Raw genomic sequence first — 16397 nt, forward strand, 5'->3', positions numbered from 1 at the left:
GGAGTACAAACCAAGGTGTTGGTGCTGGGTGGGACTCTGTGGTCTGCATTTTACTTTAATGATATGAAAAGAATCTCAGGCATGTGTTGCAGCACAGAAAAATCTTCACAAATGACAGTGAAATTCTCATTGACACCCTGGGGAGAATATTCAAAGCAGGTATTCAACTGCTCAGCTTAGATTTATGTCAGTAGGCATTGATATAAGTTCTTCATCAAGTGCAGTCATCAAGCAGCTCAGTCGAGCAGAAAGCTTTGAAAATATTACTCCTTTTCTACACAGGATACTCCCCAGTCTGACTTCCCCCATGAGACCTGCTCTTGAACAGCTATGCCCTTTGGAAATCTGTCCCTCCCGGCTCAGTTACTCATCCTAGCTTTGTCCCTAATGTAACATCAGTGGAAGACTCAAGATAAGACCGTACTAAACTTTCAGACCCTCCTAAAGGGAGAAAGCAATACAAGTTTGAAAGTGTTCTCCACCTTTGGGGTTGATTGAATGTTTTTCTAGTCATGTTGCAGAAATAGTGTTTGTGGACCTGGGGAGTACTCACAACAGCTTGGTGCTCAGATAATAGCAAGGGGAATGTTAGAAATACCTAGATAAATTAAACATAACACATAGTAATTGTGACAAAGAGTCCTGTGGCACCTTATAGACTAACAGAAGTATTGGAGCATAAGCTTTTCGCATGTGTCTGACGAAGTGGGTATTCACCCACGAAAGCTTATGCTCCAATAATCTGTTAGTCTATAAGGTGCCACAGGACTCTTTGTCGCTTTTTTCAGATCCAGACTAACACGGCTACCCCTCTGATACTTGACACAGTAATTGTAATTATCAAATGTCTAAGCTTTGCTTTGACATTAATTAACAACAGAAGCTATTTGTTGATTTGTGTTCCAAAGCATCAAGAATGTTTCCAGACAAAGGCATTAACTATTAACCGAGTTAACACCATTTTGGTCACAGGATGTAGCTTTGCATTATCTTTTTGGCATCATAATGTATAGATGTTCAATATTACATCAGAATTTGGGACTTAGCATTTTTTTTCATGTCTATTATGATATATGATGCAGTTTTATTGTAGGGTGGTTGTTGTTTTTTTTAACTTCTACAGCACTTTACACACATTTAACATTGAATTTTTTAAGCTGCACACACTCCTGTGATGTGGGTAAGTATTGTTATCCCTGTTGGACAAATGAGAGCACACTGAAAGACACATATTATGGCAAAAATGTCTCAGACTCATCACCAAAATGCAGGAGCCCTAACTCCCAATCGCCTCTTGTAGTCCTAGAGTACAGTGCCTCCCAGTGTATCATTTAAACTTATCTCTATTCTATATGAACCATATTCCACACAAAGCTGGAAGTACAGACTGATCTTTAGGTCTTATATGGATGCCTAACATTTATATGTTGAAATATTGGGGGGGGGAGGGAAAGAAAAAAAAAAAAAAAAAGACAGATCCATGTAAACCTACTGGTGGCAAACTGACAAGCAAACAAGGACAGGTTGAAATTCTGCTACTACAGTGCAGTGGAAATACTGTACCGCTTATCCTACCTCCAACTTCCTCTGCTCATTGCCTAAGGTAGGTTGACCAGGACTCTGTACAATAGTATCTGCTACTGAACTTTTTCAGTGTTCAGCAGCATTTCAAATATGCTTTAGCTTAGCAAAAATGTTTTCCCAAGGACTCATAAAAAAGCTGAAAGATGGGAACAGCCAAGATTACAACATGCTGTCTGCAAACTTTCCAGGTGAAAAGTTATAAATTGCACCAGTCAATGCACAGAAGGGTATTGGAGAATGTGCCAGTGGGCAAGTTAATCACTAACAAATGTCTGAAAGTAGCAGTCAACATCAATAGTAAACTGCAGGCTTTAAAAAAAACAACAACAAATTAGGAGCCCCACTGGGTTTTGAACAAAATACAAAAATAACGGGATGTTTAAAAAAAGACACCACAGCTAGTAGTAGACAGGATTAATTGGTTCAAAAAGACATAGGGACGTCCAAACAGTGAGAACCCACCTACCCACAAACAGATCAGCAAAATGTGTGCTTCCAGGCATAATCTGCTCACATTCAGGGCTTCGGAAAGTGAAATCACATGGGCTCTGAAGGATTTTTTTTGCCCAGTTTCATTATGTGTCATTGCACAAGTGTCTAGGTGCATTGTGTCATTGATTTTCCCAGTTTTCATTTTCTTAAGCATCAGAAATAGGACACTACTGTAGGCAGGATACTGAAGATGGACTACAATGGTCTCATTGGGAATGTCAGGCCCGGTATTCCTCTTTAAATCCCCATTTGCACCTCCTTACTACCAGCTTACATAGAGTTTATGTACTAAAGGTTTCTAATAAGCCTAGAACAGGGGTCCCCAACCCAGTGCCCGCGGGCGCCATGGTGCCCACCGGGGCATCCATGTGCGCCCGCCTACTGGCCGCCGGAAAAGCAGCCATCGAAATGCCGCAGAGAAGTGGCAACATCAAGAAGCGCTACCGTTGAAATGCCGCCGAATTTTGATGACGCTGCTTCACGGCGGCATTTAGGTGGTGACGCTCTTGACGTTGCTGCTTCACGAATTTCGGCGGCGACGCCTCTTGACGTTGCCACTTCACGGCGGCATTTTGGCGGCTGCTTGTCCGGCGGCCACTGTCCTCGGCAGGTAGTCGTCCGGTGCCCGCCCCACGGAAAAAGTTGGGGACCACTGGCCTAGAAGCTGCGGCTTCTGTACTGAGAATTCCCCACTATCCCTGTGTCTACACCATCACGTTAAGTCAACCTAAATTACGCTACTCCAGCTACATGAATAACGTAGCTGGAGTCGACGTAGCTTAGATTAACTTACTGTGGTGTCTACACCAGACAGGGTCGACAGGAAATGCTCTCCCGTCGACTTACTTACTCCTCTCATTCCCGGTGGAGTACCAGAGTCGACCGAAGAGCACTCTGCCATCGATTTAGCAGATCTTCACTAGACCCACTAATTTGACCCCCGGTGCATCGATCACAGCAGCGTGGATCCCACGGTAAGTGTGGACATAGCCTATGTCCCAGCACAGTCAGGAGTCACTTTCATTTGTCATTGGCAGACAGGCAATATTGTATCCAATGTAAACGGGGAGGAGGGATAGAATTACAACACACACACACACACACTCTTTAAAAGACCTGAGCTAATGTTTTCCAAAGTGCACAAGTGACTTAGGGCCGTAAATCCCATTTTCAATAGACACTTAGTGCATGTCTACACATACAGCGGTGCAGCTGCAGTGCATCTGGTGAAGATGCTCTGTGCCGACAGGACAGAGCTCTTCCATCAGCATAATAAAACCTGCAAGCAGTGGTACCTATGTAGGCCAGAGAAGCTGTACACACCAGCGCTTATGTTGGTGTAACTGATGTCGCTCAGGGGAGTGGTTTATCCACACCCTTGAGTGACATAAGTTATACCGACATAGGCTGTAGTGTAGACGTAACCAGAGGCATCCAGGCTACCTCTCCCATTAATATAAGTGGGATGTAGGTGCCTAAATACCTTTGAAGATCTGGGCCCTTGGAGCCTACGGGTTTGTCTACTTTGACCGCAGCAAGGTGGGGTGGGAATCTACCCCACACTAGCCCGCTGTGGTCTGCATGCATCCTGCTAACATTCCTTAATGCAGTGGCTCTCAAACTTTTGTACTGGTGACCCCTTAGCTCCTTACAGTAGCCGTATCTAGTCCTCTTTGAAATGGCACTAGCTCAACGTGTGTTAATGAACTGTTAACATGTGTCAGTAGAGTGCACATAAACAGTTAACCACAGCAGACTAGGGCAGCGTAGATTCACACCCCAACTTGCTGCAGTCTAATAGTTCACGCTGACAAGCCCTAAGTCTCAGTGAAAGTGTTTGGAACCAAAGCTCCTATGGGCCTAAGTCAATACTGAAAATGGGACTTCAGTTCATTTGAAAATTTTACCCAGTCCAAGTTGTTTAAAAAAGGCTTAAAACATTATTCCAAGTGCACTTACTGTCCAAGCATTTAGGGCATGGGTTCTCAAACTGGGGGTCGGGACCCCTCAGGGGGTCACGAGGTTATTACATGGGGGGTCTCGAGCTGTCAGCTTCCACCCCAAGTCCTGCTTTGCCTCCAGCATTTATAATGGTGTTAAATATATAAAAAAAAAATTTAATTTGTAAGGGGGAGGGTTGCATTCAGAGGCTTGCTATGTGAAAGGGGTCACCAGTACAAAACTTTGAGAACCACTGGTTTAGGGTCCAATCCAACTCCCCACTTAAATCAGTGGAAAGATTCCCGTCGACTTCACTAGGGGATGGATGTGGCCACTGAAGAGCTTTAGTTTGTTTTGGGGCCAAAGAGGGTGCAAAAAAGGCCAACTTCTCCCTCAAAAGCCTGAAGGTTAGAAGAAAAATAAGAGATGGGTGGGGAAGTACTAAAGGAATATGGCAAATACCATCTTGGCATTTAATCTGTCTTTAGGGGTGAAATCAGTGTTGTGTGCGAGGTACTGATTTGAGGGTCCAAGAAACTAACATGCTCCTTTTATTCCCTGAGCAGGCACGGCATGGGCAGCAGCAGCGAATGTGTCCCTTCGCTGTCCTGCCAACATGTCTCCACACGCCTGTGGTTAATCTTACTCCCTAGCTAGTGGGACTGTTCTGGCTGCCTCTCTTGATTTAGCTGAACAATGTGGTCTGTGTAACAACTCACAGCACATAACGTCGCAAAGCAGCAATACTTATACAACCGTGTCTCCAGTCTCTGCTCCCGGGGCAAGGATTTCTCATTCTGTGTATCCTGCACAACGTGCTACAGTAATACCTACATGTTGGTACAATATGTACCCCCAGACAAAGGAGAGAGAGAGAGAGAGAGAGAGACTCTCTATCCAGTACGTGTCTTGTATTGCTTCAGTTTTTTAAAACCCCATCTGGGGCACAAGTCATTATTAGTGTTATTTCACTTAATGCAAGCGCCTTTATCTCCCATTGTTTATGTTTTCCAAAAGTTCTATCAAGGAACATGGGCACAGATTAATTTCCTCTCCCGCCCCCATTTAAAGCTTCCTCAGGTTAGCATTTGCCCCTTCCAGGACTCATCCCCCACCGGGTCACAACATTCTGCCACTTCCTCAGCACAGAAGGATATTGCAATGGGACGAGATGATCCATCCTCCTGGCATTGGCCCAGCTACCCTGATACAATGTTGGGATGCACTACCACCTGCTGCTGCGATGTCGCGGAGAATACATGGTATCAGAGCCTGGTGACAGAATGTCAGCACGTCCTGCAGTTCTGACACACCCTTCTGCTGCAACATCCTACCTAGCTTTAAATAGGGATTCTTGAATGTGAGCCGTTGTCCTCTGATTGGGTTTGCTGGAGGCACACTGTAAGCTTGTCAGCGTGTTGTAAAGCACAGTGTGATCACCTTACTTTATACCAACACTGTGTGAACAGGAATGAATAAGTTACTTCTCTTTGACTATGTTTGAAAATTCCCAAGAATCTAGATACTTTGGGGTGAAATAACTTCTAGTATCCTTGGCCTTTTGATAAAATTTTGATTTATTTTTCATTGAATTATTCAACAACAAAATCTTAGATCGTTAGGCAACAAAACTCAGTTGAGTAAACCAAACGAGTGAGAGCTAAAAGGAACTACTGAGCTTGCCGCGAGTGATACCACTTGTGGCTACTTGGCACCAGTCCCACTGAATGGAATGGCACTGAGAAATCATCTGACTTGGAGTCAGACCAGGGAAATGAGAGCAGCAACTCCTTCTCAAGCCCCAAGACTATTCTAGCAAATATGATTAGAATTAGTGTCAAAAGCCATAGATGACTCTCAGTGGAAGGAACAAATGTGAGCAGATCTCTCCATAGTGCAGGATCCTGCACACATGCTGGTAAATAAAAATGAAGTCAGTGTGTCTGACAGCTGTACGTCTGGATTTAACTGCACTATACTAACCCTAGCCAGTATTTCTCTCTGGGGTCTATTGGGAATCAGATCCATGAGAGAAGCAGGAAGTCCATCACACAGTTGGAAAATACTTTAACTGGACTCTGTAGGAAAAACATGATGGTATGATGTGTGCACTTCCTGTGCTCTACCCGCTTGCGTGGCAATGATTTCTCATATGATGCCCATGAGTGAAAATATTTTTGGGGTGGCACTGCACTTTAGTTTTGTCTAAAGTAAATATACTGTAGATCACTTGAAGGACACTAGTTTGGTTAAGAAATATGCTGTAGTCAGGGGTGAAAGTAAAACTGAGCTCTTACCGGTACAGGGCTAGCTCTCCCCCCGCCCCCTCCCCCCGGAAGGGGCGGGGCCTCAGGCAGAAGGGGCGGGGCTAGGATCAACATCCCCCAGTCAACCCATCTGCACTGCCTGGCCTGCGTCGCGGTAGCAGCAGTGGCGGCTGGAGCCCCGGGCCCTTTTAAATCGTGGCCCCGGGGCAGCTACTTCTTTTGCGGCCCCCCCTTCCCAGCCGCCGACTCTGCCACGGCTGCGCTTTAACGTCGCTGCCCCTTTTGCGCCCCCCATCGGCGACCCTGCCAGGTCATCGCTGCCCCTTTTGCGCCCCCCCTTTGCCCGACGTTAAAGCGCTGCCACAGCAGTGCTTTAAAATCAGCGGTACAGGCCGGTACTGGCAGCGACTTTTTACCGGTACGCCGTACCAGCCCATACCGCCTTTACAGCCGAGGTGAAAGTGTCTTTGTTTTTCTGTTGGCTTTCTTTCTCCATGTTATGGACACAGACACACAGAGGATGGTGAGGAGACCACACGCCTCTCTGGGTCTAAGCGTCAGTTTCTCTGGGCAAAACACATCTGACTCACATTATTTTTGATCTGTCAGGTGAGTTCCTTGATTCATTATTAAAAAAGAATGGAAAATGGTACTACAGCATTATTTGCAAAGCATTTTCACTTGAACAGGTGAGTCTGGAAACATTTCAATATCTTCCAATGGATTATCTTGATGTACATACTCATGGGACAAAAAATTCGTGATTTTGGGTGACTCAACTTGACACATATCAAAGGGGCTTGATTTTCAGAGGACGGATGCTCAGCAGTTCCAGAAAATCAGGTCCTGTTAAACTGCCTCACATTGGGCACCCAAAATCACTAGTCACCATAGAAAAGTCTTGCCCAGTATGTCTATCTCAGTAATGGCCATATACAAGCATTTTGTTAAATCAATATTTAAGCATGTCATCCAATCGGTGTTATTCATTTGTTTGACTTTAGTAGCTATGGGAAGCATTTTGGCACTTCAACACACTCCACCAGTTAAAGAATTTCAGTATCTATCCATCGCTTTTGGCTAGAGCTTGGGCATTACTAGAGATGGGCAGGTATGGTATCTGGTGTTGAAATACTATGGTGATGGGAACCCTAGACATACCTTAGATAGAAAGATAGATTAGATAATGAGAACAAAGAGTTCACTGAATTAGGAAAAGCTGTAAATAAGCCACTTATAACAGGAACGCAAACAACGCTGAAAGTAAAACATTCCAAAAATGTGCATGACTCCTGGTGATAGGTGAGCTTCCAAAAAGCTCAGCTGTGGAAACATTACTGGGTGTCATAGTTCCAACCCTGAGTAGTAATGGACTACATTGACTTCCTGGTAGGTTTAGCATGGATAAGCATTCAGAAGTGCAGATGCTTATTTCAAGCCCTTGGGTCTGCAAATTTGATTGGAAATCTCATGGGAACAGGCTCTGTCATGAGATTTCCAGAATTTCTGTTTCAATTCTTGGCCCACAGTATTGTGGGAATAATCTTTCTTGTGATATTTTGGCAATTCCAGTCTTGGACAGAATTTGGAAGTGGGGGAGAAGAGGACACATAAACTGAGTATTTCAAGACCTCAACAAAAAGTTTGGTTCTAAAAACATGACATTTCAAGCGTGATGTACGTGACAATCTCTTTTCTTACCAGGTTCATCCACTCCTAATAACTACTACAGTGCCTGCAATAAAATATAAAGCTACCTGGTGGCTAGCAGAGGGTAAGTATGGAGAGGGCTGAACCAAGCTTCTTTCATTCGTGGCATGCTGTCATATATTAAAAGGTCTTTCTCGGTCAGTACAACCAGTGCTGGCTTCCAGTGCTTCTCATTCTCTCCTGGCACCTGGAACAGAACACAGTTTCAATGAAACAATGAGTGAGGAAGAGAAGAGGGACAGGCTAGCAGCCTGCAACTACAGAGCCTGCCAATGTGAGCAAGTAGGATTCGGGCTGAAAAGATTAATGAAGAAACAAGTTTTACTACTACAGGTCTCTGGAACAATTCTGCCTCCTGAAGAATATCCTAAATTTATGACTAGAAGCAGCAAAAATGGATTAAAGCATATGGAGATCGATGAACATCTGTCATTGTCATTAGTACTAAAACTTCCAAACCTGCTGTATCCTTTGCTCACTATGGGCTGTTACATATGTGAAATAAGCAGAGGAAAACATAGACAGAGCTTATTTGATCTTTAAGAACCCAAGAGGTCTGTTGTCCTTGAATAGGCAACTAGAATCAATCCAAAGTATCCTGTGAGAAACAACTCTAAAATAGTGACATGGGGTGGTGGGGGAGAGGGAAAACCTCATGATCTCTCTCTAATTTCTATGATTAATGATTGTTGGCATGATCCTGCACTCAACTTATCACTGGGCAGAAATCGTGGCTCTGTTGAAATCAATGGCAAAAAATCCATTGACTTCAATGGAGCTAGAATTTCACCTCTGGTGTTTTACTTACTACCATGCACTCATTGTAGTAGTATGTTACTTCTTAGGTTATACTCCTGGGAGAATTCTGCGCCACTGGAATGGGTTACCTAAGGAGGCTGCAGAATCAGCGTCATTGGAGGTTTTTAAGAACAGGTTAGACAAACACCTGTCATGGATGGTCTAGGTCAGGGGTCGGCAACCTTTCAGAAGTGGTGTGCCAAGTCTGCATTTATTCACTCTGATTTAAGGTTCCACGTGCCAGTAATACATTTTAACATTTTTAGAAGGTCTCTTTCTATAAGTCTATAATATATAACTAAACTATTGTTGTATGTAAAGTAAATTAGGTTTTAAAAATGTTTAAGAAGCTTTATTTAAAATTAAATTAAAATGCAGAGCCCCCCGGACCAGTGGCCAGGACCCGGGCAGCATGAGTGCCACTGAAAATCAGCTCGCGTGCCGCCTTCGGCACTTGTCCATAGGTTGCCTACCCCTGGTCTAGGTTTACTTCATCCTGCCTCAGTGCAGGGGTCAGGACTAGATGACCTCTTAAAGGTCCCTTCTAGCCCTACATATCTATCATTCTTCCTGAAGCAACATGAACAAAAACATGTTTTGGTTTTACATTGAGAAAAAGCTCTCTCAAAAACAGTGAATTTGATTTCATGTTATGTTCAAACTGGACAAAAAGAGTGACTATTACTAAGGCTGCAAGTTTGTCACCTCTGCAGCAGGCAGCCAGTGCGCCTGGCCTGGGGGCAGCTCAGGCAGCCCCTGCACCAGTCGCACTGGCCACCGCGCCCCCCGCTGCAGCAGGAGTTTGGGGGTGGGAGGGGGTTGGGTCACGGGATGGGGTGAGGAGGGCTCTGGGTGGCTCTTACCTCAGGGGCTCCCCGGAAGCGGCAACATCCCCTCACTCAGTGGAGGCAGCGTGCAGAGCTGCCTAGCCATGCCTCTGCCTAGGAGCTGAGCGAGGGGGATGTTGCCACTCCCAGGGAGACATGGCGCCAGGCAGGGAGCCTGCCGGTCGTGCCAACTCCTCCTCTCCCCCCACCAGCACCACGGGGGGTCCTGGGCTGCACGCTGCTGCCCGCTCCCCCACCCTCCCAGCACCAGGGAGGGTCCTGGGCCGCACGCCCCAGGCCCCCACTACCCCCTGTAGCACCTGCGGCACTCCCACCTGAGCACCTGCGGTGCCCCCAGGCTGCCCCTCCCCCCAAGATTTAGTCAGGGGTATATAGTAGAAGTCCTAGACAGGTCACGGGCCATGAAATTTTGTTTAGTGCCTGTGACCTGTCCATAACTTTTACTAAAAATACCTGTGACTAAAATGTAGCCTTAACTATTACCCACCCAAAACTGGCACTAAATCCATCTCCTTCCTTCCTAAAAAGATGTCATACTCCAACTTTCCACTTAATATTTTCCCTCTTTTCTGCTGCCAACAGCGAGGACAATTATGGCACAGCTACCTGTTGCCAATTCTCTTCAAAGATCTCCCCCTGAAATTCACAGCTTGTAATGTAGGGTCATGTATGTGTACTTCTCCTTGATGGTGTCTGATCTGGTGTTAGTAATTGTTGTCCCTTGTGGCTCCCACTCCCCAGAAAAGCCACTAAAAAGAACCAATATTACTATTGCTAATGGAAATTCTCCTTTAGCCCAAGTGGTAGTGATCTGTGATTTTTGGAGCAGGTTTTGAGTTTTACTTCAGCAGCCAATGAGTTCTGTGTCCCCTGATGACTGTTCTCTCTCTATTTGTGCAGTCCTGGCTTCAAAACATTTTCACAAGCATCAGTTTAAACTAACAGAATCAGAACCAGGTATGGGCTTGAACCAGAACATTGATCCGAAACACCTCAAAATGAGAGGAAGTTCAGATGTGGTTCTAAAGTTTGTATATGATGGATATGAATTGAAACATCTGAAACCAAACCACTTGAATGGTAGAAAAATCCAGAGCTGAAACCAAATTTTGAAACTTGGGAACATCTCTACAGCCCGATTAAAGAACCATGTTTTATTGTACTAGGGTACATAATTAAATCTACTAGCGTTAAAATATGGGGGTGAGTCTCATTTCCACTATTATTCTTTATTATTTGTATTACCGTAGTGCGTAGGACTTGTAGTCATGGACCAGGACCCCACAGTGCCAGGCACTGTACAAACACATGGGCTATAACAATGGAGAGGACATGCAAAGACCAGCCCAGGATAGGGATGGTGGAGCCATGTTTGTGCCCTCACTGACATTTGACAGCATGGGAAGGGGAATCAGATTCAGAACCAAGTTTAAACCTGGGTATTCTTATAGACTAAACAGGACCCAATTAAACATCCTCAAGCTTTAGGGAAGTTCAGGTCTACTTCTAAGATGGTTCCCAACCAGAACACCAGGCCCCAAATCTCTTGAACTCTGCATAAATTTGCATCTCCAACTCAAGTGTGGCTTAGTCCCACTCTAAAATACCAGAGGTATTTCCCATGTGAATTAAGTCTTTCAATAATCACAGTCCTTTGTAAGTAGGTAGCTGGTTTCTCCATAGTTATTAATGCCTTTATTTTAATTACAAGGAAAAAAACAGCCTAAACCGATTAAAGGTTCATCAATTTGTTTTGATGAGCATCCATATATTTATTTACAATTTTTCTTGCTGCAACATCTCATTTTCATGTGGTTCCCGGGGGAGAGCAGCACACAATTAATCCATCAAACAGTCAAGCAAGAACACAAAACCCAAAGTATTAATAGACAAGTGCTAATCACAAATATGCCAGTCACCAAAAAGATATCAAGCAACTAATAACACAGATACCACAGTGGAAAAATTAAGGGGGACCTTAATCCTGTCATTTCCTAACTTTTGAGTGCTGGACTTACCATGGGAGTGTTCTTTAAATGTCGTTTTTTGGATTTATATTTTCTAGGTTTAAAAAAGAAAAACTAGAAAATATAAATTCCATCATGTGGTCATCAGCAGTTTGAAGGTAGGTCCTTCAGATCCATAGCACAGATTGCTACTACTTGAGTTAAGACGTAAGAGCAGTAATAGTCTGTTATTTTCTGTATGGACCAGCCACTAGAGCAGGACATGATACACTTGACAGCAATGCAATGTTGGGAGTAAGCATTCCTGGCTGGGAATGGGTCTTGTTGTTAGAGACACAGCCACACACAGATTTGGCACATTCATTCTAACAGGCAAATTGGCTATGGAGGATTTGTGGCTCAACCACAATGGAGAAAGGGTTGTATTCCCCCAGCTCTGCCCGAAGTGAATCTGTGCAATCTCTCACTTACCCAATCAGTAAAATGGGGGATTATACTTGCCAGGCCTCTGAGTTGAGGCTTTGATCATTAATAAGGGTTGTGAAGTGCACATAAGTATTTAAGACCTGAGTCTAGAACTCGTAGTCTCTTCCTGGCTCCCAGCTCAGCACTTCTTTCCATACACCGAAGTGGTGGCTTCTGATGCTTTTCTCTTCCTGGACTCAAGTTCTGTGGGGCCAGGAAGCATGTTAAGTGAAGATGGAATCTTCAGAGCTTTTAGCAGCAAGTCTCTAAAAAGCGATCAGTATTTGCAAATGGCAACTTTTAGCCAAATTTGGATGGATTTTTATGGGGTTAGCAAAAGATGCTCTCCAATTCCAAAGTGCCTCCCCCCCGCCCCTTGTCAAACATCAAATTCCTGCTCCCAATCATGGAAGTGCTAGAATTTCTAAAAAACAAAAGAAGGTTGGGAAACATTTTTAATATTGACAAAGTCACCTATTCTCCCCTAGCCTTACTCCTGGAAATGACTGAGTTGTTTTTGCTGCAATTTAAAAACACAAAAAAACAGGACAAGCATGGAAAATTTCAGCTCAAATGGTTAAAGTTTGGCAAAGTTGGGATTTATAATGGTAAGTGTTACACAACTTTAACTGCAGGCTTTGCTACCAACTCCATCTACAATTATTATTTGTTGGATATTAATATGTAAACACCAAAGAACAATTAAATCTAAAAAAAGAAATTGGCTTCTTGAGTTGGCAAAATAACAGGCAGCAATGTAGTGAGTTGTAGTGCACTGTCTCCATTTTACAGATGATGAAATAGAGTCACGGAAAGGTTATGCAACTTGCCCATGGTTACATAGGAAGCCAATGACAGAGGCAGGAATAGCACCAATGTCTCCTGACTCTCGGTCCCCATTGAACCTGCTGGTCAAAAAATGGGAAAAAAGAGAAAAAAGAAAACTCTGTACAAACGTTGTCCGTTTTTGCAATTTTCTTTCCCTCCATCAAAACACTGACAAATTATTTCATTGAAAAAAAATCAAACCTTTGAAAATTTCAACCAGCTCTATTGCTTCATTGGTACAGAATGCTGGCATGTTTGCTGATATGTTCCTATACTATTCAAACTACTTACAATTGAAAAAGGTTAACTCAAAGTTGTTCCAATAAAAGATATTACTTCACCCACCCTGTCTTTCTAATATGCTGGGACCAGCGGGGACCACGGCTGCAACAACACTGCGAACAATATTATGACAATTATATGTGCATAAACTGATGCGTGTTTTTGTTATTACTATTGTTAGGTATTGTACTTTGTACAGTCCAGCCTCCCCTAAACTATAGGATATAATAATGATTCTGCCTGTAAACAGAGAACTGGCTGTGGAGTTTTCCTGGGGGAGTGACCTCCAAAAGCAGAACATGTTGATAGGACTCGGCCCTGCTTCGTCCAGGTTAATTTCCCATATCCAATTGCTCAAAATGTGCCCTTTAGCCCGGTGTTGTCTGTTAGCTTAGTAAAAGATCTGATCAACTTCAAAATTACTGTAAATATCTGACATGTCTTAAAGACAGCATTAAAGACACTTCCAAGTACAAATTTCAGTATTATTTTAGATATGTAAAGTGATGCTTTGTGATAATATTTTAGGTGCTGATTCTTAGTCAGTGGCCTTTTAAAAATTCAGGATCACAGTGTAATCCCTTCACTCCCATTACTATTAACAGGCGTCATATTCACATATAATCCAAAGTGCCTTTATCTTTCAGACACGTAAAACCACCATCCGATCAAGCATTTAAGCCGGAGACCTTCTTCAAAGCCAAAACATTGTATTAGATTAAAGATGAATGTTTCTAGATAAGAGCTATATAAATACTTTTCAAAATAAAATTGGGTTCAAAAATCTTCATCCCATGTCAATAATATGGAGTGCAGCTCTTCCAAACCAGTTAACATGGTTGCCTTCTGCACGTGGCTATTAAAGTAGCCCCCAAAGCAAATTAGTACCTAGTTGCTCATCCTCCTGAATATGACACCTGTTAATAGTAATGGGAGTGAAGGGATTACCTTCACTGAGTGCCTGAATTTTTAAAAGGCCACTGATTAAGAACCAGCACCCAAAATATTATCACAAAACATCACTTTACATATCTAAAATAATACTGAAATTTATACTTGGAAGTGTCTTTAATGCTGTCTTTAATGCCTCCTAGCTAAATTCACCACTTGCATAAGCAGCTATAATTCCATTGAAGTCAATGGAGTTGTACCGGTTTGTACCTGTAGTAAATATGGCCCCTGAAATTAGAAAGACACTGATGTGGTCTACCAAGTAAAGGGTCTTTGACCATTCTAGACAATCTTTACCATTTATAGGTTTAATGGACAAGCAAACTTGAAAAAGAAGAGAACTCTAACAAGAAGAAATGCCCAGAACAAGTATTCTTTGTGCTGTTAGCAACTCAGCTTATTGACCTACCTCATCCAGCAGTGCAGTTAAAATCCTGGTTTTACAGAGACTGCCTGTAAACACTTTTCAGTTTTGTCTTTACAAAACTTTTCTGTGGTACGTGGAGCACTTTCTAATTTTCCTGTGTCTAGTACAGGGAATTCCTCGGCCCGGGACTGGAACACAGGAAATCGGTGTTCAAGTCTCACTCTGCCACAAACGTCCTGGGTAAACTCGCATAATCTCTTTGTGCCTCATTTCTCCATCCGTAAAACAGGGATAACAAGATTTCTTCCCCCCCCCCCTTTTCTTTGGCCTGTCAATTTAGACTGTAAATTCTTTGGGGCAGCGGCTGTCACTTACTCTGTGTGTGTATAATGCCTAGTACAATGGCTCCCTGACCTCACTTGGGGCCCCTAGGTGCTGCTGTGCTGTTTTACAAATAATGCTGCATTTAGTGATGGCAGCTGAAATACTTGTATGGGTGACCACTGTGCATTGTCAACAATCTACAGTCAATCCATGATTACAGTGTCATAGAGTTAGCATTCTGACTTCACCAGGGCAGGCACTTGGAGAGGAAATGTGAGGTGGACATGGGAGAAAAACCTTGTTTAAACTTAGAGAGCGTCCTATTAATTTATCATTGAGAATAGCACATGAAAATAAAATAGATCTAGGATACAGCAGAACAAGTTTGAGCCTTCCCTACCCTTGGATGCATTTGCAATGGCTGGCCACAATGTCAGTTCTTCTACCAACTTGAGCATCAGGACATCGCCTGGCCAGCACCACTGCCAGTGCTAGTCTCCTCAGAGAGGTGCAGAGGCATGGGCCACCCACTACCGACTCGCAACATCTAGCAGAATTGGCTCCATGCAGCAAGAAGAGCAAGTGCCTGCTGTGGTGATGCCTCCCCTTTTTGAGGGCTGTGGCTTAATGCCATGACTTAGCCCTAAGGACCTTGCCCTGCAAACACTTAAGCACATGTGCAATTTTATTGACATTAATAATCCAATTAATCCAGCCTTCCCAAAGGCTACTCACATGCCCAGGCACCATTCTTTGCAAGATCAGGGCCTAAAAGTGCAATCCCTCTGATACACGACAAACATAAACCAATTTATATTTCAAAGGAAAGCAGGGTCTTTTTCCCCCCTCTTGGGGAAAAAAAAAATCTCCCTTGAAAGACATCCTAGTTTTATGACAGCTTTTATATTTTTACTTATATACTTTGAGCCATAGAGTCAGCTGGTATAAATGGACGTAGCTCCACTGAGTTCAACAGACCCATTTATTCCAGCTGAGGATCTGGCCCCTGATTCTTTCATCTGCCTTAGGTTTCTTTTTTATAAGTGTTTATTTTAAACTTCAGGAATTTGTCCATTTCAGACTTTCAGGAATGGATGAAAGAGTACTTTCAATTTGTGAGTCCCACAGATAATTAAATTAGAGTCCTTGGTCTATTTTGGAGAGCTAGTTTATATTTTCATTAACTCAAAAGAGCCATTTCAATTACATTCCCAGTTTAGTAAACAAATTATCTAGCAGACTTCATTTCAGGAAGCATCCAAATATGGCCTTTAAGAGAACTGTTCTGTTATGGTGGTTTATGCTTCACAAAAAGTGGTTAAAAAACCTCAGATATTGTGGTGTTGCATTATCAGGAACCCAAAGTACAACAACAACAAAAGAACTTTTGAAAACTAGATCCTTACTATGTTTGCCCCCCACCTCTTAAATGCTCTTCTGTGTTAAAGAAAAAATAAATAGCTTTGACACACACTGGGGTATGTTTGCCTGTGTATTTTCCCCCCTTTTCTTTGTCTTTGATGAATTGGTTATGTCCACATTCATAATAAATTTGATTCATTTACAGAAAGCT

At 43.2% G+C, this 16397-nt stretch overlaps 1 protein-coding gene across 2 annotated transcripts in view; it reads right to left on the minus strand.

Moving 5' to 3' along the window:
• Window positions 1-16397, minus strand: part of SNTB1 (syntrophin beta 1) — a 156645-nt gene that overhangs the window by 15829 nt on the left and 124419 nt on the right. For both annotated transcript variants that reach the window (XM_024217013.3, XM_024217012.3), the window contains exon 4: window positions 8042-8181. In XM_024217013.3, the coding sequence (XP_024072781.1) occupies window positions 8042-8181 (140 nt within the window). The remainder of the gene's footprint in view (window positions 1-8041; window positions 8182-16397) is intronic.

Source organism: Terrapene carolina, unplaced genomic scaffold, assembly GCF_002925995.2.
Source record: "Terrapene carolina triunguis isolate 2854851 unplaced genomic scaffold, T_m_triunguis-2.0 Scaffold58, whole genome shotgun sequence".
Lineage (NCBI taxonomy): Eukaryota > Metazoa > Chordata > Testudines > Emydidae > Terrapene > Terrapene triunguis.